At 39.4% G+C, this 26,494-nt stretch overlaps 1 protein-coding gene across 4 annotated transcripts in view; it reads left to right on the top strand.

Annotated features, from left to right (window-relative positions):
* miga2 (mitoguardin 2) overlaps positions 1–26,494 on the top strand; it is a 54,908-nt gene that overhangs the window by 21,445 nt on the left and 6,969 nt on the right. For 3 of the 4 annotated variants that reach the window (XM_073052345.1, XM_073052343.1, XM_073052344.1), the window contains 13 exons: positions 1,807–1,996; positions 3,299–3,387; positions 3,851–3,968; positions 5,247–5,380; positions 10,152–10,266; positions 10,398–10,504; positions 15,127–15,239; positions 16,045–16,117; positions 17,750–17,836; positions 19,494–19,592; positions 24,770–24,904; positions 25,892–25,945; positions 26,099–26,215. In XM_073052345.1, the coding sequence (XP_072908446.1) occupies positions 1,807–1,996; positions 3,299–3,387; positions 3,851–3,968; positions 5,247–5,380; positions 10,152–10,266; positions 10,398–10,504; positions 15,127–15,239; positions 16,045–16,117; positions 17,750–17,836; positions 19,494–19,592; positions 24,770–24,904; positions 25,892–25,945; positions 26,099–26,215 (1,431 nt within the window). The remainder of the gene's footprint in view (positions 1–1,806; positions 1,997–3,298; positions 3,388–3,850; positions 3,969–5,246; positions 5,381–10,151; positions 10,267–10,397; positions 10,505–15,126; positions 15,240–16,044; positions 16,118–17,749; positions 17,837–19,493; positions 19,593–24,769; positions 24,905–25,891; positions 25,946–26,098; positions 26,216–26,494) is intronic. The other variant, XM_073052346.1, reaches the window with a different exon arrangement.

The following is a 26,494-nucleotide window of genomic DNA, read 5'->3' as shown; positions in this document are numbered from 1 at the left end:
TTAGAATACCTTTCAATAACTTGCCCACTGCTGAAGTGAGGCTCACTGGCCTACAATTTTCCAGCTTATTCTTAGAGCTGTTCTTAACAACAGGACAGCATTAGGTATCCTCCATTCCTCCGGCACCTCACTTGTTGCTGAGTATCTTTTAAACATCCCTTTGCAACTTCTGCACTAGCCTCATGTGGAACACCCTATCAGGCCCTAATTTGCCTCGACAACAAACACCTTCTCCTCTGTAATTTGTTTGCTGTCCATGACCTTGCTGCTGTTTTGCCTCATTTCTATGGACTCTGTGTCCATCTCCTAAGTAAATGCAGATGCAAAAAATAAATTCATTTAAGATCTTCCACAGCTCTTTAGGCTCCATGCATAGGTGACCACTCTGATCTTCAAGAGGAATGATTTTTGTCTCTTGCTATCCTCATGGACTTTCCTTCACCTTGTCTGCTAGAGCAACCTCATGGTTTCTTTTAGCCCTCCTGATTTCCTTTCTTAAATGATCTTGTGGGGCAGTCCCTCGTATTCCTGTTCCTTATTGCCACACACTGCCCCCTGCTTATGGTCAACTCTAGAACTAGATCAGGTGTCCTGTTAACACACTGTATTTACACAAGGCATTTGTTCCATTCCTGAGAAATTGTGCTTTCAAGATGAGAGTGTAAAAATGTAGCACGGAAACAAATGAACCAAAAGGGTGACTTTTAGGGCAAAAAGTTCACTTGTGTTCAGTTCACAATGTTTTGCCGAAGTATATACTGTAATACCAATGCATGTTTCTCCACATAAACTTGCGTGACAAAACAAACTTTGTGATTTTTTTTTTGGGCAGATACTAAATTAAATATAATTTGAAAACACTTATAGTTTGGGATTCAGTATTGGACTGGGAGTAGAGGGATTATTCATCTGTAATTTAAAACAATGTGGTAATTATATTTCACAAAAATAGCTTGAAATTCTGCATCATGTAACCTTGAGTTCCCTGGCTTTTCCCCTCCTTGTCTCTTCTGAAGAAACTCGGATACTAGGTTTCACACTTGTAAAAATCTGATTATTTTGCTTGAGAAATCATTCAAAGCTTATTTAGTGAGAATCAGCAAAATTCTTAAGATTGTTACAGTTTTGCCTGGTCCAGTTTTCACCTGGTGAGGGTCGCTGTGTATACCTGGTTGACCTTTACCAATGTCTCTCTGAAGTTAAAATTCATCGAGGATATTGAATGTATGCATTGCCAACGGGATTGAAATCACTCCGTGCAGACGGAGGTGTAACACCTGCGACCTTACTGGATAAGAAACTTGCCAGTTAGTACACTTCCCTATTTAATTAGTAGGGAGTCAGAAAGCACTTGATATCTGTTATGTTTGCAGATTGCAGTTCATCAGAAGTGGTGCTTGCTCTGTTTTTGTGGCATTTGTGCTGTTTCTCAAGTTAGATGGGTTGCCAGTCGCAAAACTCATGCTAATTCATCCTCAGCCTTCCACCAAGATTGAGTAAATGTGATGCATAATTCACTGATATCCTAGCAGGATGCTCAGGAACTCTTGCTTTAGAATAATATGTACTGCTTACTTGGGCTATATGCAACAGCAGATTGGCTGCCTTGTAACAGGGTGGAGGGGTAATGCTTTATATATGTTACTTTTGTAATTCATATTGAGAAAAGCTGGAGTGTATGACAATGAAAAGAAATGAAGGGTGGAACGAGGTTGAGTCAAATGATTATTTCTCTGACTTTTCTTTTGTTACTGCATAATGTGCAATGATGAGTTTTAAAATTTTTCTTTTTGATGCCATCTGAAGTCCATCTTCTCACAACTGAAGTTATCTCCAGGGCTGAAGAAGGTTCTTTTTGCAACTGCTTTGGGTACAGTGGCCTTGGCCCTGACTGCGCACCAGTTGAAGAGGAGACGGCGGAGGAAAAAACAAGCTGCAGAGAAGTGCAAGGAGTCTCAGCTCCCTGCTTTGGGCAAATTTGCACCCCTACGAAGAGGTAAGAAAGTGATTTCATTCGTGTTTTTTTTTAAATTCACTTTGTTCCAGAGGGAGCTAACTTCTTTTGTGGGAATGGATACTAACGATACAGGAGATGAGCCAAGTGACCTTGATTCTTATGATTGAACCCAGAAGGTAAATATTGTCACAATATGCAACTGTAAAGATATGATCTCATTCATACTCAAATGCTGACATGCACTTCATTGCAAAAGTGACTAAATAACATTCAAGAGCTGCAAATCTGAAGGTTTTATATTTCAAGCACAAAAGTAACAATAAGCAATTTAAGAAGAGTTTCATTGATTATAATGACCCACTTTAACATTTTGATAGTGGCAGATAACTTTGCAGAAATACATATTTAAAATGCATAGCCCACTCCAGCTGATGGAATGGCTTTGAATGTTCAAATACTGGTGGCTGGTCCAAGGGTTCTGAGTGCAAAAGCCCAGACACCCAAAATATACCTCTTGTATTGAGGAATGACTTCCTAAATAGACAAGCAGCCAGAATAATAACTGACAAAAGAGACATGGCTTCAACGTGTTGAGTTGCAGGGACATGTCTATAACAATGTGTTAATGTAGAAGATGGCCATAGACTGCATTTTCTGGTCTAGCAGTAGGTGCTTCAATGAGGGCCAGTTAACATGTTCATTTATTTGTTGCCTAGTTACAGTGGTACAGTATGAGATGTCCCACTTCCAATGGCTGGTTTCAATGGACTTAAAGTGTCAGTGGATGCTATATTGCTTGACGGAGTATCAACTATTGCTCACCTTGTCAGTTTCCAAAGCAAATCTCTTGAGTGGCCTCTTATGAAAATAGCAACCTGTGTTCTTAAGAGACAATGGTGTCTGATCATTATAGGAAGTTACATATGATCAGTTTTTATTTGAAGAGTGGTTCTCTTTTGAACTAACTAATACATGTAGAAGCTTATTTGTGTGTGGGAGGTGTTCATGAGCTTGGCTTTTTGTGACCTGTCTTGAAATATGTGAAAGGAAACAAAATTCTGCAACATTCCTCACTGATTCCTTTGCTGATAAAATCACTGGGGGGTTAGATTAAATCAAAAATGACTAATACTCCTGCACATTATAGTGAAAATCTGCCTCCCACTAGTGATACTTGTACTTTAGTTCACTACTGCATCCATTGGGTTGTGTATTTCTATATAGTTTACCAGTGAAGTGAAGGAGCAAGATGTATTTCCTTCTTACCATTTAGTGTGAATGGTGAGTAACATTCAGTCTGCTGTCAGACTGAAAATGTTATGATGTCACTCTTTTCTGCAGCAACAGGAAGTAAGAGTAATGACACCCTCAGCGCGGTCTCCTCCAGTGTGCTTGGCAGGCGTTCCAGCTCTTCCCACAGTCTGACATCAGTAAGGAATTTTCAAACCTTTTTTCTATTAACTTAACTAGATGTAAAATTTACTGTGGAAATGAATTGGAGCTCAGTTGGAAGTATTTTACTGAGACAGCTGACAGAATGGATCAAATAGCTTGCCCCCTGCTTTGTAAAATTGTGTAAACTTTGTACCTTGTAAGAAATATTCAGTCGTCTTATTTTTGCCTGATTTGTGATATATGAAATGCATTTTATATAGCTTTTGCCTATCTATCTACTTTGAGCTGAAGCAGAATTATTCCTGATACAATGATCCTTATGTAATTTTGACTTAATCTGCTCTCTATATGTTGCTGTGTATAAAATGGCTGCTAATTCCCTAGCAGCAAGGATACGTTTTGGAAGTATTTATTTGGCTATAGAATACTTCATTATATTTTGAGCTGTTGAAAGGAGTTAAGTGTAAATTTTGTTTCTTTTACCATAATTTCTGAAAGGTACGACCAGCAAACTCACCAAGTCCGGGCCTGCCAACTGAAGCATGGGAAACAGGAATAGTTAAGGAAGAGAATGAGACAACAGAGGATTCCAATGTAGAGAATCTCTATGTCATGGGTAGGAAGCGTTCATTACAATCAAATATTAACTTTGTGCTCTTGAATCAGTGCACAGATATGCTAACAGGTAGAACAGAAAGGCTGTACTTGATTACAGAACCAAAGTATGCAGTAACTATAACTTAATGGTATAGTATTTGTTTTTATATTGAAGGATATTTGAAGGATTCAGTATTGACCCAGTAGAGTGCAATAAAACCTCTATTTGCTGAACATAGTCAGTGGATGAGTTATGTTAGAATTATCATCTGTGGGTGGATGCTTCTTTCTGGTCAGCAGTTAATGTAAATAAATCATGCTGCCCAGTGTATATCTGCCAGCTCTTTAAAAGAACTGTCCAGTTATTCCCACTCCCCACATCAAATTCCTTTTTATCTTTTTTTTAGTTATGCACCCAATACACTTCAGGAAGATTGTGTGCCACCATTCTATAGGCAATGCACTCCAGAATTGTCTGTTCCCTTTTGTCTTTTATTGGTTTTAATGTAACATCTGGAACAATCTTCCTGCACATAAATAATTCCTAATCTTCATATTTATTGTATTAAATCTCCCCTTTGATGGATTTGCAGCATGAACAGAGTCAACTATCAGATGCGTGATTGAAGCCCTTTATTCCATTCCAGTGTCTTTGTATAATCTCATTCTGTGCCCAGAATTACACACACTTTCCAGCTTAATTAGACCAATGAGTTTGTAAGGATTAATGAGCTGATTAAGCAATCTTTCAGAGTTTAAAAAGAACATTTGGAGGAAATGGTGGTAGATCATTATTTTGACTTGACTTTGATTAACTGGATTACCTGTTTTGAATCTTTGAGTGCTTCTTTTCTTTAAACCATTGCTATGAGATTGGGGGAAGAAAAAAGATTATGCTGCTCTTCAGTGTGTTTACTTGGGGACCTACTGAACAGATTACTCTCAGGAATGAATTGAGAGAAGGAGATTTCCCTGCAATGCTGATGCTGATTTATCATTCTAGAGTGCCCAAGTGTTTCATTTTGTAAAAAATAGAAGCCAAAAATATGAAAGTCAGTAAGTCCAATTTGGAATTCAACAGATGGGCTTTATATATTACCACATAATTAATTGAGGTGAAGTTCATGATTTATTTTAAACTTGGCTTAGACAATGTGTGTCAGAGAGAAAACCATAGTAGATGCTGGAATTGGAAACCTGAAGTATGGTAGGAGGAGGTTCAGGTGGAGCATAAAACACTGGTTGAGTCAAATGTTTGTTGTATTTTCTTTAATATGGGATTCTATTTACTGATTAGGGATGGCGCTGTTTGAAGAAGCATTGCAGAAGTGGGAACTGGCCCTCACTCGGCGGCAGAAGAGTAGCTCTGAATCAGAAAAGAATTGTCTAATGAACCTGGGAGCAAGCGGTGGAACGGGGGATGGCTGTGAGGTACTCTATGCTAGTGGAAATGTGCTTGTATAAAGTACTAGCCGAGAACTGCTTTATTACATCTCATTTAATTGTTCACAGAATTTGAATGTTGCTGGCCATTCCTAGTTGCCTTTGTAGTAGGCAAAAAACTATCTTCATTTATTTCACCATTGTATCATAAGATAAGCTGCATAGTGGCATTACAGGTAGTGCTGAAATCTGATAATACCAGTAACCCTGGTACAGTTCTGACATCCAGTGCTTTTAGCATGTCGTTTACACATTCTCCCCATGACTGCATGGATTTTCTTTAGGTCTTCTGGTTTCCTCTCACCATTGAATCTGGAGATGATCTATCCAAAGGTTCTTTGGAAGTCATGAATAAGGCATTAACCTTGTGGTTACAGCCATATATTAGGTGTTCATATCAAAGAAATAACATTAAACAACTTGCTCTACTGTAAGTAAGAATTAAAGGAAGCAAAGACAAAGAACAAAGAACCTGGTCATCTTGTATTCAAAGCTACATAAAACTAGACAGATAAGGAAATTCCTTGATGAGAACTGCCTATGAAACGGTTCGACTTATGATGTGACACAGGCTGTAGACATAGAAGCTACAAAAAAAATACAGAATAGACTATAATACCAATGTCTAAAAATCAACTAAACATTTACAAACAGGTGATTATAGAAACATATAAACACACACACACACACACACACACACACACACACACACACACACACACACACACACACACACACACACACACACACACACACACACACACACACACACACACACACACACACACACACACACACACACACACACACACACACACACACACACACACACACACACACACACACACACACACACACCTTAGACCCAAAAACCCTTTGTCAGGTGTGGGAAAGAGAAGAAAAAATGGTTTTGTGAAGGTGTGGGGCGTAGATAGAACAAAGGGAATGTCTCATGGTGGGTGGTTGTTCGTCAGAATATGTAGAGAATAAGTCATGAAGGAATAGGATTGTTGGGTGACAGCATAGATTTGATGGGTTGAAGGCTTTTTGTGCACTGCATGGAAGCATAAATGGGAATGTTCACTGATAATGCACAATGTTCATTTCCATTCACAATTACAACTAGTAAGACCTAGACTAATTTTGGGCAAGGTGTAAAAAGTGGCAAGTACATACATGCCACAAAAGTGGCAGTTGGTAATGATCTCCGGCAAGAGGGAGACTAACCGCTGTTGGATACTGATGTTTTTGATTTGAGGTTCTTTCTAAAGATAAGAATGAGCCATAAAACTTGTTGCTAATAGTTGTTTATTAAGAGCAAAGTGAATAAGGGAACTGGGATTTGAGGGTAGCAAGAACAGAGAGAAGGTGATGACGGGAAAGAGAACAAAAAAAAGAGCCCACAATCTCTGGCCTCTTATACCAGTTTGCTAATTCCATTGAACTTCCATAGATAATAGCCATTCCATTCAGATTTATAGATAAGAGTTAATCAATCAGATAGCCCCTATTCAAATAATGTGATAATCGCAACTAGCACCAAGTTTTTATGAAAGCAACTGCAACCACTAGAAAACACACTGAACAATTACATTGCATATAAATATATAAAAATACAAACAAATATAGGAAAGCCAAACTGAAAAGAAAACAAGAATTATATAGCCTAGTTTAACATTCACGACAAAGAAAATAATAATTATACAGTGTAATCCAACACTACCTGTGCTTGGAATACAGTGGCATCACCGTCAGTGAATACCTTAACATTAATATCCTGGACACAACCCAAGGCAAAGCAACCTATTTGATTTATCTTCTGTAATCATTCAGTCTCTCCATCAGAGATGCATAGTGACTGTAGTTGCCGAGCCTTTGCACAAAATATTCAGGACGTTCAGCTCGGTTTGAAGCTGATGCAGAGGCCAGCAGTTTATTTACCAATCGTGGACTGAGGCAAATGAGAAAACAACCATCTCTGATAGTTATCCTAAAACTGTAATTGCTAGGCAGACCTGGCAGCATCTGTGGAGGGAAATGCAGCACAAGAACATAGCAGAGCTGCACAGTAGTGTAGCAGGGTCGATGGTCGGCACAATTGCTTTACAGCGCCTGCAATCACAGATCAGGGTTTGAATCAAGCCGCTGTCTATAAGGTGGTTGTATGTTCTTTCCGTGACTGTGTGGGTTTCAACTTGGTGCTCCAGTTTCTTCCCGCGTTGCAAAGATACACATTTAGTTTGTGAGTTGTGGGCATGCTATGTTGTGAAAGCATGGAGACATTTGTGGGCTGCTTTCGGTACATCACAAGTAATGACATTAACAACATATTTCACTGTATATTATGATGTACATGTGACAAAGCTCATCTTGTTATGTTTTTATAAATCTATCACTTTTCAGCAATAAGATTACCAATTTGACATGCTAACCCTGTAGGTGAACTAAGCAGTTATTTTATTTAGCAATACAGCACAGAAAAGGCCCTTCTGGCTCTTCGAGCCATACCACCCCCAGTAACCCCACAACCACAATTAATCCTGACCTAATCAAGGGACAATTTACAATGACAAATTAATCTACCTAATAAGTCTTTGGGGCACCTGGGGAAAACCTTCACATTCCACGGGAAGGATGTTCAGAGACTCCTCACAGAACAGTGCTGGAACTGAACTCTGAGCTCTGGAATGCTCTGAGCTGTAATAGTGTCGATATCGTGGCGCCCAAATTCAAATTCAACTTGCAACATGACAAGTGGAGAATTTAAATTTAAGGTGTTAACTAAATCTGGAATTAAAAATCAATCGAAGTACTGGCCAGGTACTAAAGACCTGTGCTGATCAACTGGCTGGTGTGGTCACTGATATCCTTACCTTCTCGCTTTGGCAGCCTGAGGTACCCAAGTGCTTCGAGCAGGCTTCATTTATACTGGTGCCTAAAGAAGAATGTAGTAACCTGCCTCAATGACTAACATCCAGTGGCACTTAACATTTCAACTCCTGTCTGAGAAACGACTTGGATCCACCTCAATATGCCTACTATCACAGCAAGTCAACAGCAGATGCCATTTCATTGGCTCTTCACTCAACCCTGGAACATCTGGACAGTGAAGATGTATACATCAGGGTGCTCTTCATTCACAACAGCTCAGCATTCAATACTATCATCTACTCAAAACTAAATCAATAAGCTTCAAGTCCGAGGCCTCAAAACCTTCTTGTGCAACTGGATCCTTGATATCCTCACTGCAGACCTCATTCAGTTTGGATTGCAACAAAATCTCCACGATCTCCATTGTCATATGTAAGTTTGCCACCGACACTACTGTTATTGATGGCTGAGTCATAGGTGGTTACAAATAATTATATAGGAAGGAGATTAAAAATTGGCTCAGTGGTGTCACAACAATTTTCTCTTGCTCTATGTCGGCAAGACCAAGGAGCTGATTACTGACTTTAGCAGCAGGAAACTGGAGGTCCATGAGCCAGTCCTCATTGGAAGATCAGAGGTGGAGAGGGTCAGCAACTTTACGTTCCTTGGCATTTTCATTTCAGAGGATCTGTCCTGGGCCCTGCATGTAGGTGCCATTACAAAGAGAGCAAAGCAGCACCTCCACATCTTAGATATTTGCAAATATTTGGTGTGTCATCTAACACTTTGACAAGCTTCAATGCCCTTGTATAGAAAAACCTGCAAAAAGTAGTGGATACAGCCCAGTCCATCACAGCTAAAGCCCTCCCCACCACTGAGCACCTCTGCATGGAGCATTGTTTTAGGAAAGCAGCACCCATCATCGGGGAACCCCACCATTTAGTTCATGCTCTCTTCTCGCTGCTGTCATCAGAAAGAAGGTACATACAGGAGCCTCACAACCCACTCTACCAGGTTTAGGAACAGTTATTGCCCCTCAGCCATCAGGCTCTTGAATCACAAAGGATAACTTCACTCAAATTCACTCACCCCATCACTGAACTGTTCCCATGATCTATGGACTCACTTTCAAGAACTCTTCATCTTATGTTCTCTATATTTATTGCTTATTTATTATTACTATTATTATTCTCTTTGTTTTTATATTTGTACAGTTTGTTTTTTTGCGCATTGGTTGTTGCCCATCCTGCTGGGTGTGCTATTTCATTGATTCTGTTGTGTTACTTGTATTTACTGTGATTGCTGGTAAGAAAATGAATCTCAGGATTGTATATGATGATATATATATGTTCTTTGATAATAAATTTACTTTGAACTTTGAATTGTGACAATGTTTTGTATCTTTGGTTTTAAACAGGACAATGCTCCTGATAGATTTGACTAAGAACAAATATCAAACTATCTGAGTACACACTTTAAAGTGTCATAGCATAGTGAAAGGCCAGGAAGAGCATTCTTTTATTCTGACTGATTTTTCTCCTCCTTAACAATGAGATTCTGAGGCTTTCCTCAGACCAAGCCAAGATTAGCTGAGACCTTTTGTCTGTGTACTTTAGCGTCATGCAACACCACAGTGTTAACTGAACGAAAATAAAGGATCTCCCTGAACCAGCTGCATACTTTGCCTCTGTTGATTTAACTGGTCGCAACTGAGGTGAGCATCTTGTGCTGAAATGTGCTACTTACTGATATGTATCCCACGATATTATTTTGGCTTGGGTGGTTGGGGGTAGTGGGAAGTGGCAGAAAATTGGTAAGATTGAGTTGGGAGAGGAAAAATATGAAATAAACATCAGGTGAAAATACTCAAATTCACATAATTAAACAGGAATCCAAAAGAAAGGAGTTTTCACAGAAGCTGGAAGCGCTACTTCATCAAGCCTACCGACTGCAAGAACAGTTTGGGGAGACTGTACCTTCAAACAATCTGCTGGCTGATTTTGGTAAGTTACTATTTGAAAGATAAGGAAAGATGCTTTTTGTTGCCAAGCAGACTGTGTAATTACAATGGACTTTTAATTAGAGTTACTTGGTACAGGGTAGTGGAAACCTTTCCGATTTTGTGTTTGCCTAGAGTGTGTTGGTGCACTAGCACTTCCCTATGGAGAGGAATCCATGAGATATGATCTGGATGATGATATCACTGTGACTTCAGAGGACTCGTTTGTTTCAGCAGCAGAGGTGAGTTTAATCATAGTTATATCCACTGTAAAATCATATTGTTGTCAAGTCTTTGTTCCTTGTTCCATCTCAGTTTTCAACATTGAGAGCTGACTCCGTGTCCGGAAAGGCTGCTGATTATCTTTGCATATTAATTCCCCCGTGGTCTTTAAATAATTTTCAGGTCTCAGGGAACCCCAGGGAAAAAATTATTATATCTACAGCTTATATTAGTATAATCAGTAAGTTGTAGATCTAATAATCCAGAAATAATTGTCAATGCTCTTTTGAGTAGAGAATGAATTTTTAGCCAACCTTTCTTGGAAAAAAAACAGGTAGTTAAGCTTAGCTTACTTTTCTTGAAATTATTTCTCTCTTTCCCTTTCATAAATTTTTAAAACTCAAGGCAAACATAATAAATTTCTGTTAAATAACTGGCTTAAGCCAAAATTGGATTTAATTTTTCTGAAGGTAGGCTCAGTAGATTTAATTTAAATAAAGGTTGTAAATTGATTTTAATTAATGCTATTTACATTATGAAAATTTATTGACAATGTTGAGTCGTAAAGTTACTAAAAAACCATAAGCTGAAGCAGCACAGTTGCCAACACAGTTCCTCCAAGACAGACCTTTTTTCAGATATGAAGACAAAACATTAAATATATCTTGCCCATTGCTTGTTTTGGGCAGTTCTTTGCAACAGAAAAAGTTTTCTTGAATTTTACCATCATTTATGAATTTTACAAATGCTACAACATGACATTTATTGGTGCAATCTGTTGACTCATCAACCTGGATAGAGAAACTGTTGTTTTTCAGTTTATCACACCACACTTCTTCAGCATTATGTGACATGTCATTAATTCGTTGACTTACTGAACTGTTTGAAAGTGAAACCTTTTCATTTTCTTGTACTGCATCTTGTCCTAGCATTTTACCCACTATAATTTTACATGCTGGCATTATTAGATTTCTCACCAATTGTGTGTCTTTTTCTTTTCCCGGTAATAAATTCTGTTACTAAGTAACTTGTTTCGTGAATCTCTTTACTGACTGTGATTTTATTAACAAAAGTTTTACTCTGTTTGAGATTCCAATAGATGTTTAAAATAATCAGCACTTTTATGTGTCATATGGCTGTGATTTGTAGTTTAGTGTCTTTTCAATTTTGCTGGAGCCATTGCTGCATCTGTAAGTTATTTGCCACAGACTAGGCACAATGGAACAGGACAACTTGGATCACCAGTCCATGTAAAACCCATTGATAAGTAGCTTTCATTGTAAAGACTTTTTTTTGTGTCTGTTGCTGCACTAGTGCAGTGAAAGACTCAGAAGATTGTACTGCCAGACATTGGACTGTCAGACATGTCTGTAAAGCACAGGAGTTAATAAAATATATAAAAGAACAGCATAATAAATAACTAGGTGAGAAAACTGCAAAAAATATGAAGATTTCACAATACAATTCACTTCTAACTTACACAATCCATCTTTTGCAACATTTGCACCAATAAAGCGGCAGGCCTGCAGCTGAATCGTGGTGCGTAAAAAGTTCCTTCTTTAGAATGAAAATTTCCTTCCAGTTTTCTGCTACACCAGTGGAGTTTGTTAGCTCTCATAAGTCAGTCAGTGGTACGTAAGGGGAAGTTGGGGGAAGTAATTCGGGAGGGAGAGGCTGACGTCACAGCCCAATTTGGGCAAGTCCATTCAATGCTCGGAAAATGCACTTTGCGCTCCTCTTTAGCTTACCGTTCTCCCCTCCGTGCAATACAGTGCTCACCAATTATCTTCGGACTCACCTATCTCGTGACAAAAACTGAGAATGGACTCAACTAAATAAACGGCCCTACTGTGCACTGCCATACTGGACTGAGAGACCTCTAATGAGATTGCTAACGGGCTGCTCGGTCACTGCCCACCACTTCAAGCGCTAGAATCGTGTGTTGAGAAACCCTGCTCTAATCTATACTTCTGCCAATACTCTAGCCACTTAGTCCCACCAGTATTTTCTTCAGCTGTTTCTGCCCTAAACTCTAGACTCTAATTTCCTTTTTAAATCCTCCCCAAGCTCTTTCCTACCATCTCCTTTAATACCCTAAAGTTTACATTCTGATCATTTTTCTTTGCTCTAATATCTCCTGAGCCATTCATGTGATTGAGTGTCCAGGCAGCCTAGCCTTTATTATCCATCTCTATTTCCTTATAGAAGGTGACACCTCATCATCATTTCATTTAACTAAGAGTCTGATTTGGAAGCATGAAGGTGTGGTGATATTTCTATATCAGGTTTGTGTGTTACAAGGGGTTTCTTGCAGATGTTTGCATTATGTTGTGTATGTTTTTTTATGTTGGAGCTTGTGGACTTAATAGGTGCTGTAGAATTGCAGTGCATTTTATAAGTGATGTCATCATGGAGAAGTTTTAGGAAGATAAGAGAATATTAACCTTTTGACCTATTCATGCACTGTTTATATAGCTAGTTTAGATGAGTTTCTGATCATCATTTCTATCAGATGATGGTAGAAATTTCAGTTATCATAATCAAAATACATTACAAGCCCCCCAAACTCCCACATCTACGTCAGCTAGACTTCATCTAGCCCTGCCTCCTGTAAGGACATCATTCCATCTTCACCATTCCTACATTGTATCCGCCCAGTTGATGAGATTTACCTCAAAGATATTTCTGAGTTATCTCCCATTTTATAACATGTATATTCTCTCTGTCATATTTATTAGAACCTTTAAGTCAATCTTATCTATTTCTCACTCTGCTCTCATCCCCTCTCTTCTTAAAGCAAGGATAGTGTTCTTGGTCCTTGCGTTCCGCCACTTGCAATGCGCCATAATTCACAATTTACAGCACATTTATTAAGATGCCACCACCAGCCTCCTTTCTGGCATTTGGAAGGGACCATTCCTTTTGCAGCACCCTGTTAGTCTCATCTTCACGAATACCTCCCCTTCTCGGGGAAATGTAGTGCTTCACAAACACAAGAAAATCTGCAGATTCTGGACAGCCAAAGTAATGCACACAAAATGCTGGAGGAACTCAGCAGCACCTATGGAAAACAATAAACAGTTGACATTTTGGGCCGAGACCTGTTGTCAGGACTCTTTAGATGTAACGTTTGGCCTTTTTTCCCTCTTTCCTTCCCACCATCCAGTGATTCAAATAATCCTTCCAGGTGAAGTAGAGATTTACTTGTACTATCATCCAATCCAGTGTACTGCATTTGATGAGCTGCTTTACATTAGAGAAACTAAATGAAGACTGGGTTAAATCTGCAGGGGTGACCAGGTTTTTGAAAGAGATCTCCAATTAATCCTTCTCTTCTATTCTTTACTAGTAGCCTTCCAATTTATTTTCCATTACAATTGTACCTTTAGTTACATATTGAAAGTTAGTAGTTGAAACGGTTTCTTCTGCCCTTTCAGGCAGTGCATTCACAATCATTTGTTTAACTTTATTTTTGCCAATTATCTCAATTATATGACAAGTGGAGTCAGTTTTTCCCTACTTATGAAGCTCTCTGTAATTTTGAAAATGATTATCAAATCTTATCTTTCTAATTGCTTTCCAAAACTCAGAGTTTTGTAATATTCAAGCAAAGTAACATGTAAGTACTGTGAGTAGAAGCTATATTTGTTCTTTTGATCTATGTGACACTGGATAGATCACATTTGTAGACAGTTTTTTGGCAGAAGGTGTCACTTGGTTTCCTCACCTGTGTAGTTCGTTGCTGGTCACTAGTTGACATGCTCAAATTGCACACTGGCTTGAAAATTGCTCCAGGTAACTTTCAGGCGCTGCTTATTGTTTGGTAGAATTGAGTGCATCAGTAGTACCTGCCATATGGTCTTCTGTGAAATAAAACATGATATCCTGGCCCTCAAAACTTTCTCAAGAATATCACCGGTTTCAGCTATTGAACTCTGTTACTGAGTTTAATATTTGATGGAATTAATATTTTTCTTTACCTGAAGAACACATTTTATTATTCCTGTGTCAGCTCCTTCTGTTTCATCACAGCTTGTGTTGGTGACTAAATGTTCTGTGTGCAATTGGCTGATTCCCTGTCATCCAGGACCAAATGCACATTGATCGATGAAGAAATTTGGCTGCTGCTGAACTGGATGTCAATGTAGATTTCTGGAAGGCAGTGGGTGATGAATGTATAAACAAATGCAAGTTAGATTTATAGGCTCTGGATGAGCTCCAGTTCATGAAGAGTGCACGTTGGACATGAGGGAGATTGAATTGTTAATTGTTGCTCTGCATTTAGTATTTTGTCCACAGACTGAACCTAAGACTTGGGGGGGGATGACTAGTTACCAATTTGACCATTGAGGGAGTTGACTGGGGCCTTGCAATGAGAAAAGAAGAAAACTGCGTAAAATAAATCCTGCATTTGTAAGAAGGTTGGAGAAGGACCAGACCTCTGTTTGCATATTGAGTCTGGCAGGAACATCCAAGTCAGATTCAAATTACAAAACTGCAGACTCTATCAGATAACTCTGGACATAGAAGGACAAGCTGAGGAAAAGAAAAGCTGACTCAGATTTGTATCCTATTGCAACATTTAAGCTACCGTGCAAAAAAAAAGAGATTTAAATGTCATTCAAGCTTTTTATATCTGCAGCTATTTGATTCTTCATTTGATGAGGAGAGATTCCACTTGTCCAGACCGTCTGCTTTATACGAGGAAGCCATGAGGGTTGTTCAAGACGAGAGGGTCTCTTGCCGGTCATTCAGGTACATGATACATTTTTGATTGTCTTAGGTTCTCAAAACTTTTCTCTGTAAATAGTTGCTGGAGAGCAGTAAGTGTGGGGGTGATGTCAGCAGCCATTTGGTGTTCTGTCAGGGTGGCAGGTTGTTTAACTAATGGGATTGGACAGGTGAAGCTCTGCTGCATATAATTACATTTGTTGTCCCAGCAGATGACATTGTAAGCAGTGGTAACTAGTAAGAATCTTGTCTGACTGCTCCCAGATCCCAGCTAGCACAGGAAACCCACCTTTTGTTTACTAAATCCTTCATAGCTTTGCAACTCCCTCTCCTTAGCCCCCACAATTTTTGTAGACTCCTCCAGCCCTGATATCCTCCAAAAACTCTTATGAAACTAAATCTCAGGTTGTTTGTCAGTTCCTGATTCCTTCATTACACTGTTTTGCAGTCAGCAACCTTCGCTCTCCTGCTGTATATCTCAAAATTATGGGTTTAGTAAGGCAGTTAGTCACCTATGGTGTTTGGAATACTCAAAAGCTTTGTTTGGATACATCTAATGGAAGAATCCTATACAAGTGATTCTTAAAATTAGGTAGAAGTGCTATTTGTAAACACTTCTATGCACAGATTGTAAAGTAGCTTGCAATATTTCACAAAATCAGAGTGCATTTCATTCACTAAATTAAATGCATTTTTTAAATATAGTCTACTATAGCAAGATAGACCCAAAGGTGATTTGTGACCACAGTCCATAATGGCACCAGTCTAAGATTTAATTTCTTCTAGCCTGTTACAGTCAGAGAAGCTGATGGGCAATTTTGTGTTTCAGAACTGAGATCCTGGAGTGCTACAGTGATGAGGACTTCCTGGCAAAACTACATTGTGTGCGTCAGGCTTTTGAGGTAATCTTACTGACAAGGCTCTTGAATGAATCTTGAAGTACAGTAGTAATTTGCAAGTCCACAAAACCTGTAATAAAATTCACTTCCTTTTAATAACTGTGGGATAGTAAAGGGCTTAGGCTGTTAATGTTTTTGCTTGGCTGGGGGCCAAGAGCATATTTTCTTCTTGTGCAGTGCGGAAAATAGAAAATTAAGACATGACATAATGAAAGATTTCACATATTTTAAGGTAGAGATAGAGCAGATGCTTCTAGTTGCAGAAATTAGAGAGTCACAAAAGAAGTTGGTGAGTTTCCTTTTGTGGAAGGGGTCTTAGAGGTTAATACTTGCTGAGTCACATAATGGACTCCTGAAAGGTTTAGAACATGAGGCCAGATGGATCAACGATCTTCTTGCCCAAACGTTACCACATTTCTTTGGGAGGGTACATCTTGCACAACCTCTCATGGTCCTAGAACACATCCTACACAATCAAGAAAGCTCACTAATGCCTCTACTTTCTGAGGAGGCTGAAGAGACCTGGACAATGTACATCAATACTTATGAGCAGTGGAGAGCATCCTAACATGCTGCATCCTAACATGGTAAGTGGAGAGCATCCTAACATGGTATGGAAACTGCACTGGGGTGGACAATTGCAAACAAGAGAAAATTTGTAGTTGCTGGAAATCCAAGCAACGCATGCAAAATGTTGGAGGAACTCAGCAGGCCAGGCAGCATCTGTGGAAAAGGGTAAACACCAATGTCCGAGATCCTTCATTTTCCATAGATGCTGCCTGGCCTGCTGAGGATCCCCCACCCTGCTTATGGACTGTTTGTCCCACTCCCATCAGAGAGGAGGCTACGTAACATCCACACCAGGACCATCAGGTTCAAAAACAGTTACTTTTCCTAAGCAGTAAGGTTGATGAACACCTGCACCCCACCACTATATCATTTCCTCTCAGAGTCACCTTATGCACAGACACTCCTGTACCTAGTGAGACTTCATGTACATAAGTATGTAATCTATGTATACAAGCTATCAGATGTCTATATTTATTGTAATTTATTGTGTTCTTTATCTTATCTATATGCTGCAATGGATCCGGAGTAACAACTATTTTGTTCTGCTTTACACTTACGTACTGGAAATGATATTAAACAATCTTGAATTTTACTGCAAAAACAGAGCAATTACAATTGACATCATTGCTGACAGCATTTTATTGAATGCCTGAAATTTAAGAATATATGCACGTCAAAGTGTTTTCTTCTTTGTTGGCTGTTGTGTCTTCTGGTCAGCTACCATTCAAAGCAAAGCTCATATGATGTACCAGAGGTTTGCAGGTGAAGCTTTTGCCTTCTTTGGATCAGTGCCTTCAAATTAGGAAGACAAGTTTGCATGGAAAATGCTTCATAATATTGAAGACAATGAGGAGAACCTGAATAAGAAGTTATTTTTGCTGAATGTGTATTTTCCCTGTTTAACGTTTCACTCTAGGGAAACGTGAATTGTGAAGAGCTTTGTTTTCACCCTTTTCTTTGCTATAGGTATCACTGCTCTTTTCTCATTGTGTTTTATGGTAGTATTGGCAGTGTAATGGAGAATACCCAGTTTAAACTAATATTAAAAATTCACTATGTTCACAGATACTACTGCAAGAGGAGGAAAACAGACTATACTTCAGTGAAATTGGAAAGCAAATGATCACAGGACTGATGTCATCTGCAGGAAAGGTTGAACAAATATCACTTCTCCTTCCTCTCTTTGCCCTTCCCCCTCCATTTGCACCTTCCCCAACCCCCATCCCTTCCCCACCAACTACTTGTAATTCATCCTGTACTCTGTGCTTATAGATGGATGGTAGAAGGGTGCCACTGTACTGTATGTACTGTTTGAATGTACTGTAGAGCGCCACTGTAGCTCGATGCTGGAGTTGGAGACATTGGAGTTCAGCATTCAATTCCAGTGCCAACTGTAAGGAGTTGGTACATTCTCCCTGTAACAATATGGGTTTCCTCCATGTGCTCCAGTTTCCTCCCATAGTCCAAAGACATAGTAGGTTAAATGGCCATTCTAAATTGTCCTGTGATTAGGCTAGAGTGAAGTAGATGGGTTGTTGCACAGTGTGGCTCATTCATCTGGAAGGGCCTATTCTGCACTGTATCTCTAAATAAAATAAACAAGTCAAACATGATCCCATTGTCTAACTCTCATGACTTGAAAAATGGACTATCAATCTAGTGGAGTACAGCAGGGTATGTTGTACTGGGAGGACGGACAAAATGTCTCAATTAGTGGTGCCATGGCAGATTGGGGAGGGGTGAGAGGATGATGGGGACACCCCTGCTTACATTGGAGAGTATGAACAAGCTTCTGAAAGTAAGATTCTCAAATGCTCACAGGAGTCATTGGAACCACCCTGCTCTAAATAATAACAAAATTAGTCACAGCAACACCTTGTATTCTGTCTGGGGAACCTCCAACCTGATGGCATGAATATCAATTTCTCCTTCCGGTTAAAAATAATTTCCCTACTCCTCCCCCCTTCTTCTATTCCCCATTCTGGCCTCTTACCCCTTCTCACCTACGTATCACCTTCCCCTGGTGCCCTGCCTCCTTCCCTTTCTCTTATGATCCACTCTCTTGTGAAGTAGGGTGAGATCTACAAGGCACCTGATTTTAATGGAACAAGACCCTTCATCAGGATCTCTTCCATAGATGCTGCCTGGCCTGCTGAGTTCCTCTAGCATTTGTGTATATTACTTTGATTTCCAGCATCTGTGGACTTTCTCTTGTTTGTTTTGAGTTAAATCCATTCCCCTGTTTTTGCTCCTACAAGATTATCGTTGAATTGTCTTCCACCACCTTGTTAGACCCAATGATAAATTGCTGTGTTTTTATCTAAAAATAAACACCCTCTGATCCTTTTGCTAATAACCTTCATCTAAATCCTTCTGTAATCAATCTTATGCCAGTCCTCATCCTTTTGGTACTTTATCAACTCCCAACATAACCTCTTCAGCAGAGCAACTGAAGAAATGGGGGAAAGAATAACTAAATTGCTGGAGCTGTAATTTCATCAGCCACATTTTCAAGTTTTATCAAGGGATAAAATTGAAAAATTGCAAGTGGTAAATAGTAGGAGAGCAAATTCCAGCAAATGTTCCTCTATTTCTTTGAGTATATCCCAATGTAGGATGAAACCCTTCCCCACCACCCCATCCTGAGTAACTCTAATCTACTTAGGATAATGTTGGGTGAAAGTGAATGGCGGCATGGTTAGACTGCTGGAAAAAAAAGAGGTGATTATGGCAGGAATGATGTAAAACTCCCATCAGTGTAATGTAAGAGATAATCACATTGTTCCTTGTCTGTCTTCACTTCTTACAGAATGTAAATAGATTCCTTGAGACCTACAAAGAAATGTTGCTCTACGCAGGAAGAGAAGAAACCTGGACTACAACGGAGCGAGAACTAAAAGGACGAGGGGTAGCTATCATGATTAATTTTAGCAGTTGCTTGGGGGAGCATTTAGAACAGAGCTATAATCTTATTGTCATAATATTTTTAATTTGCTTTGTTGGCTTTGATGACACATGTCACTCGCCATTGGCATTCCATTGAGATGCGACATCCACATCAGGATGAAACAAAAACAGTAAATGCTTAATTTATTCATCAGGTCATGTCGCATCTGTGGAGGGAGGAACAGAATTAACGTTTCAGCTCAACAACCTTTCATTGTAAGTGGAAAAATGGGAGAAAAAATGCTGGGGGGGGGGTGGAATGTGATATGGTGAAGACAAAGACTGTCCAGGTCACACACATTGATGCTGCTGTCTAAAAAGGGTGATAAATGATTGCAATTATAGCTGGTCTGTCTGGAGTGTAAATAGAGGAAGAAAAGTTAAGTGCAATGCTGGAACTATGAACTGCAGTCAGAGCAGGCATTGGAAATCTGAAATACACCAGAATGTTGTAAATACTCAGCAAGTCAGCTAGCATCTGTGGAAAAAAGGAAAAAAAAACCAAATTGATGTTATAGGTGGATAATCTTGCATCAGAACTGGCAACTTCTGTATGAATAGAAAACGCTGTCTCCCAGACAGGCTCTAAACTTATTTGCATGGGAGTCTTCCCTCCGTGGTCTCCAGTTTCTAATTCCCAATTCTACATATTTCATTTCTCCTTCCACAAGGTCCTAGTCTGTGAAGCCCGTTGTTTCAGCCTCCTCTTGTCCCATATAACTGATTTTTTTTTTCTACCTTGTCTTTATTGTTTGTCCCTTGTCCAGTCCCTTCCCACTTGTGACACCTCTAATGCTGTCAGCTGCTTTGACGGTTTTCAGGTCCCATTTGATGCATTCACCATCCAAGTTTATTCTTTCTCCCACACTTCCATCCCACAAAGGGATGACATTAGGACTCTCCATCAATTCCTTGAATATAAGCCCAGCTAGTATTCCTCCATTACCACCATCATTTGCTTGGGTAGAAATTGCTCATTATTAGATAGATTTATGTTGAACAGTGTCTATATCTCCAGTCACTTTCTCCATGTTTACCATGTGTTTCTTTTTATGGGATATGTACTTGTTTCTGTCATAATTAGCCCCCCCCCCACCTCACCTCCATTACATTGACTGTACTGATGCTGTTTCCTGCACTTAGATGTTGTTTTTACTGTTCCTAGTCCATATTTGACTCTCTTTTTCACCTTCTTTGCCTCTAAGATGTCTTGGGGTGCAGGTTAGTCACCAACACAAATTGCGAGCTTATAAACTCCTACAACTATCTTGACTTCACCTCTGATTCTGTTCCACTTTCTGAATTTTCCTTGCTCTCTTGTATTTGTTTGATTAATGAAACTTTTCACATCAGTAATTTGGAAATGTCTTACTTTTTCCTTAACCATGGCTTTCCCCAGACCTTTGTTCACAGAGTTCTCAAGCACCTTTTCTGAGTCCTGTGCTTCTGTTCTCACCAGCCAGAACAAAGATGGACTTCCCCTTTAACTCAACTTCCACCCCATCAGCCTCCACATTCAATGCATCAGTTTCCATAATTTCCACCATCTTCAAGAAGGCGTCATAATCAAACACCTCTTTTTGTCATCTCCTTTTTCAACATTCAGCAGAGACTATTCCCACCATGACTTTACGGTTATTCATTAATCTCTGTTCCCCATCTCTTACAAGTTTCCATGCAACAGAAGGAGCTGCAGCACTGACCTTCTGCCTTGTCCCTAGTTATCATCCGGGGACCCAAACTATTCTTCCAGAGAGAGCAATTCACCTGCCCTACCTTGTGTTACATTTGGTGCTCACAATGTGGTTCGCTCTACACTGGAGAAACAAACAGAGAGTGAGTGATCACTTTGTGGAGCATACTCATTCACTCCATGGAGGTGTAACCGAGAACCCAGCCACCTATGCTTTTAGTTCTCTGCCCTACTCCCACTTTGACTTGTGTTTTTGGCCCCCTATGTTGTTCCAGTAAAGCATAAATCAATAAACCTCATCTTTTGTATGGCCACATTTAATTCAATAATAGAATTAAACAATTTCGGATAAACAACCTTGCTTGTTTGGATCAGAATTGGTCAGTTCTGAGTAAGACATCCATCTGTAACATTAACTTTTTTTTTCTCTCTCCACTATGCTAGCAAATGTACTGAATATTTCCAGGAGTCTCTTGTACTTCCGATATCCAAGCAGTTTCTATTTTCTGTCTCTCATAGTTCCAGTAATATTTTTTTTTTGCTTTCATTCATCTCTGTCAGTTTACTGTTCTCCAGACAGATCATCATTTCCCTTTTACCGGGCACATTCTGTGTCATGTGGACAACTTTTGTCTCTGCCCAATCGCAAGACTCCCCTTGTGGTCACCATTGAACCCCCTCTTTACAAATTAGGCATTCTGGTTTTCTCACTTCTCAAGCCAAACAGAAACATTAACAGTTTCTTTCTCCACAAGTGCTGTCTGACCTGCTAAGTACCTGCAGCCTTTTCTATTATAGATTTAGTAACTGCAGTTTCTTCCTTGGCCTCTTTGTATTAAAATGCAATGAACTAAAAATATCAAGTAATTTTATGTAAAGATTTTAGATGAAAAAACACCTCAATTTTGCCTCTTCATTTCAGCCATAGTGGTAGAACTGGTTTACTACATTTGTGTTTACCTTAGTCCATTTGCCAGTAAAATTATTTCAATGTTTTTCTCACTTTATTATTGCAGTAGAGTCCTGGTCTTCTAATTTGGTCTTCCCGGTCTTTTAATTTGGATTAGTCTGTGAAGTTTTTTTCTTCCTATGATAAAGATGCAGGCATTGGGGTAATGGAAATTTGCCTTTGTGGAAATCACAATTCATTACAAAAGTATCTGAGATGTGAAATAAAGCTTGCTCTCAGGGAAATTGTGTGAGAGGCAAATGTAAATAAATAAGCAAAGAACTTGCCCTATGAAGAAAAGTTAAGTGAGCCAGGGCTTTTCTCTTTGGAGTGAGGAGGATGAGGGGCAACTTGATGGAGGTGTATGAAATGATGAGAGACAAAAGTAGAGTGGACAGCCAGCACCTTCTTCCCAAAGTGGCAATGGCTAATATGAGAGGACATACTTTTAAGATGATTGGAGGAAAATATGGGGGGTGGGGGAATGTCAGAATAGGGTTTTACACAAAGTGTTAAAGTGCCTGGTTTGCACTACTGGTGGGGGTGGTGGTAGAGGCAGATGCATTAGGGATATTTGAGAGACTCTTAGATAGGCACATGGAAGAAAGAAAAAAGATGGAGAACTGTGTAGGAGGGAAGTATTAGATTGATCTTGGAGTTAAAAGGTCTCCTAATTTGGATCGAACCATAAAAGGTTGGCACAACATATGCTGAAGGGCTTATACTGTACTGTTCCATGTTCATGTTACAAATTAATTTTTTTCCAGCTAGAACTTTTTTGACATGTGCAAACAATGTGACTTCATGTTACAGAAAATCGTGATTATGAACTGTTTTCTAATAGTGCAACCCGTCCCTCCCTCCCGTACTGTGGGTGCTGCCTGTATTACATACATGTGAATTCTGATGCTAATTCCCCCTGATTAAAAATAACTGAGAAAATGAAATAATAACTGAGGCATTTTATGGAAGCCTTTGATTTATTCCTTCCTTTTACATCTACAAAAAGAGGACATTCACCCCATTGATTTCGAGAGGGGTTATCCTGTTAGGCCCACTTCCTCTGTCTTTCATTCTACCTCTGGAGTTTATTCTCCCCCTGCTTAAGCCCATTAATTCCCTTTTGATTTTAGCTATTAACCTGCACTAAGTGTAATTTATTAAACTCCCAACACAACTTTTGGGATACAAGAGGAAGCTAACAGCACCTGAGGTTGGGATTGGACCTTGATCCCTGGAACTGTGAGGCAGGGCTGCTGTGCTGTACTTTACTGATTGTCATGCCAAGTAGTAGTGACATTATTTGTGAATCCGTGGTCATAGTTTCTGGACCTGAAGCAGAAATCCAGTCTGATGTGCAGTATCAGGGAGCCTTTTCTTTCAGGTGAGACGCTGGGGCACAATTATCCAAGCTGCTGGTATCAACTATCATTTTCGTTCAGATGCTGGTCGTATCAGCAAAATAGCTTGCCAGTAATTGAGCCAGCCATACTTTGACCACCTTGTTGTCGGTGAAAACAGTTCCATCCTGGAACTAGAATTTCCCATTGTTTTATTTGAGTAGGTGATCCCTGCATTTAAGTAATTCACCAAGACTTTTCAATGCAACCAGATCATTGAAGTTTGTAAAGTCTCTGACTGAGACCATGGAAAGGACTTGGTCTTTTGTTCAGCCTGTAGGGGTAGGAGGTGGGTTTCTTTTTGATCAATTGAAGTGTGTGTGTGAGATTATTTGCCCAAAATATCAGTGAACAAAGGACAGTTGATCAAAAACAAGCTGGGCTGACTTGTTTTAAATTCAGCTTAAAACCATGCATCATGACTGGGAGGGTAGAGGGAGGATGTGCAAATGTATTTATGTTTCTCAGCTACCCATTCTTATGGGATTGGTACAGGTTTGAGGTCATTCCCCACCAAGAAGGACACCGTTGAGAAACATAACCAAGGGTTTCCATGTCATTCATCAGCAAGTGAAAGCACACTGCATGGTTTGCATTTTAGGACTGGTCACATGATCTGATAATCACCTCGTGGTATGGAATTTGCCAGGGGATCAACTTGCAAGGCTAATTTGGGAAAGCTGAATGACAGGCAGATATTGAGTCACAGGATCTGCTTATTAAAATGAAATTGCACCTGTCCTCTCAAGTGGATGTAAATGATCTTTATGCCGTTATACTTGGGGGTGGTGGAGGGGTGGACATTTTCCCTTGTATCTTAGTTAGTATTCATCCATCAGTTAAATCCCTTCAAATAAATGATTGCTTGGTCGCATTGTACTTTATAGGATCTTGTGATGTGCACTTTAGCTGACTGTTTCCATTAAGCAGCTCTTGGGATGCCCTGAAAACGTGGAAAGCACAAGTTCTGATGAATTAATTGGACTGAAGTGTTAACTCTATTTCTCTGTTTGCAGGCTTTGACTGATCTGTAAGGTATTTTCTGTGTATATTTGTGCAAAGAAAGTTTCACTAATTGGGAAAGTCTTTATCCACAGGTTGTGTGCATGAATTTCTTTGACATTGTGTTGGATTTTATTCTGATGGATGCCTTTGAAGACCTGGAAAACCCACCTTCATCTGTGGTTGCTGTTTTACGGAACCGATGGCTCTCAGATAGTTTTAAGGAGACGGTAATTTATCCAGTCTACATTGCTGACCAGAGCAAGGATTCACAAACTCTTGTGTTGTATACAAATGATTTAAAACCATTTGTATTGTTCTGAAAGAAGTTGCTACAGATGCTTAGGTCATGTTTAACATCCATCTCCATCATTACCAATTTTAATTTTCAGATGAGGTGGCTTTGATGATCTGGGAATTATTGAGTCAGATTGCACAAAGATAATTAGTTACCTTTTTGAAATGAGAGGGTCATAATTTCTATGTTGACACTTAGAAGGAAACTGTTTAAGCTTTTCCCTCTATGATTGCACCTGCATTTATTTCAACCCCACCTACAACCTTCGTCTGTGGGAATTCTGTAATACTTCAGCTTAGCTTACTGGCTGTTATGTCGCTGGCATTTAGGGCAGCAATGAAATGAGGGTCCTCCATCTCTGCCGGTGTCCAGGGCTTCCTTTGTCATGTCAGTAGTTTCCTCTCTGTTTTCACTACCATCAGTCACGCAAGTCCCAGGTGGAGACTGAGGAATATGCAGAAAGATTCTTCATTGCTGTTTCCATAACAATTTTGTTTTACCAATCAGGGTTGTTGGCCCTGAGCTGAGCCCCTGAACCTGGAGGACTGGTGGACCATTCTTAGTCTGTCCTCTACCCTTTGACCTGTTTGGCATGGGTTACCCTACTCAGAGCGAAAGCATTAAGCCCTGACTCCAGCCAACATTGAGCTCATTGAGGTACACAAGCCTCCAAACCATGACAAGGTTGTGGTCTTCTTGGAGGTGCAAAACTTCAGTGAGTTTGAAATTGATATTGTATGTTTATTATCTATTGTAAATTTCTACAATAATATATTAAGATTTAAAGGTTTAGGCCAGATACAAATAGGACAGATAATTTACACCCATCTTCTGCTTAAATCTGAAAATGCTATTTTGGTCTTGTGTATATTTTTCCCTTAAAATATACATTGATTTGACTTTCATTTTCTCTGTGCAGGCTCTTGCTACAGCTTGTTGGTCCGTGTTGAAAGCAAAAAGGCGATTATTACAGGTCAGTATATGAGTGAGTGTGATGGGTAAAAAATGAGTATAAAGACTAATGATGGTATTTGAGCCGGAAAGGAATGAAATTTGGTCAAAGATTGAAAATGGACAATATCCTTGTTTTGATAAGAAGAGGATAATTTCTTTCTTGTGATTATAGGTCCCTGATGGCTTCATTTCCCACTTTTATTCCATTTCTGAACATGTCAGTCCTGTACTAGCCTGGGGTTTTCTAGGACCAAAGCAGCACCTTTGTGAAGTTTGCACTATCTTTAAGGTGAGGTTTCCTTTTAAAATCCTTTTCTTCATTGTATTGTGGGTGATTGTAATTCATTCCCAGAACAACTTGGAAAGAAGGGAAATCAGAATCTTTACAATCAGTATTTCAGGTGTCCTGGGGGTGAGAACGTCATAGATAAAGACAGCATTTATTGTCCATCCCAATTGCCCTTGAGAATGTAATAATGATCTGTTGTTTTGAATAACCAGAAGTATTTCAGAATCAGGTTGAAATTTGATGTTTTGCAGTAGGAATACATTGCAGTACATAGTAATA

This window comes from Hemitrygon akajei, chromosome 7 (genome assembly GCF_048418815.1).
Source record: "Hemitrygon akajei chromosome 7, sHemAka1.3, whole genome shotgun sequence".
In the NCBI taxonomy this organism is placed as follows: Eukaryota; Metazoa; Chordata; class Chondrichthyes; order Myliobatiformes; family Dasyatidae; genus Hemitrygon; species Hemitrygon akajei.
This window is presented reverse-complemented; position numbering and strand designations above follow the sequence as displayed.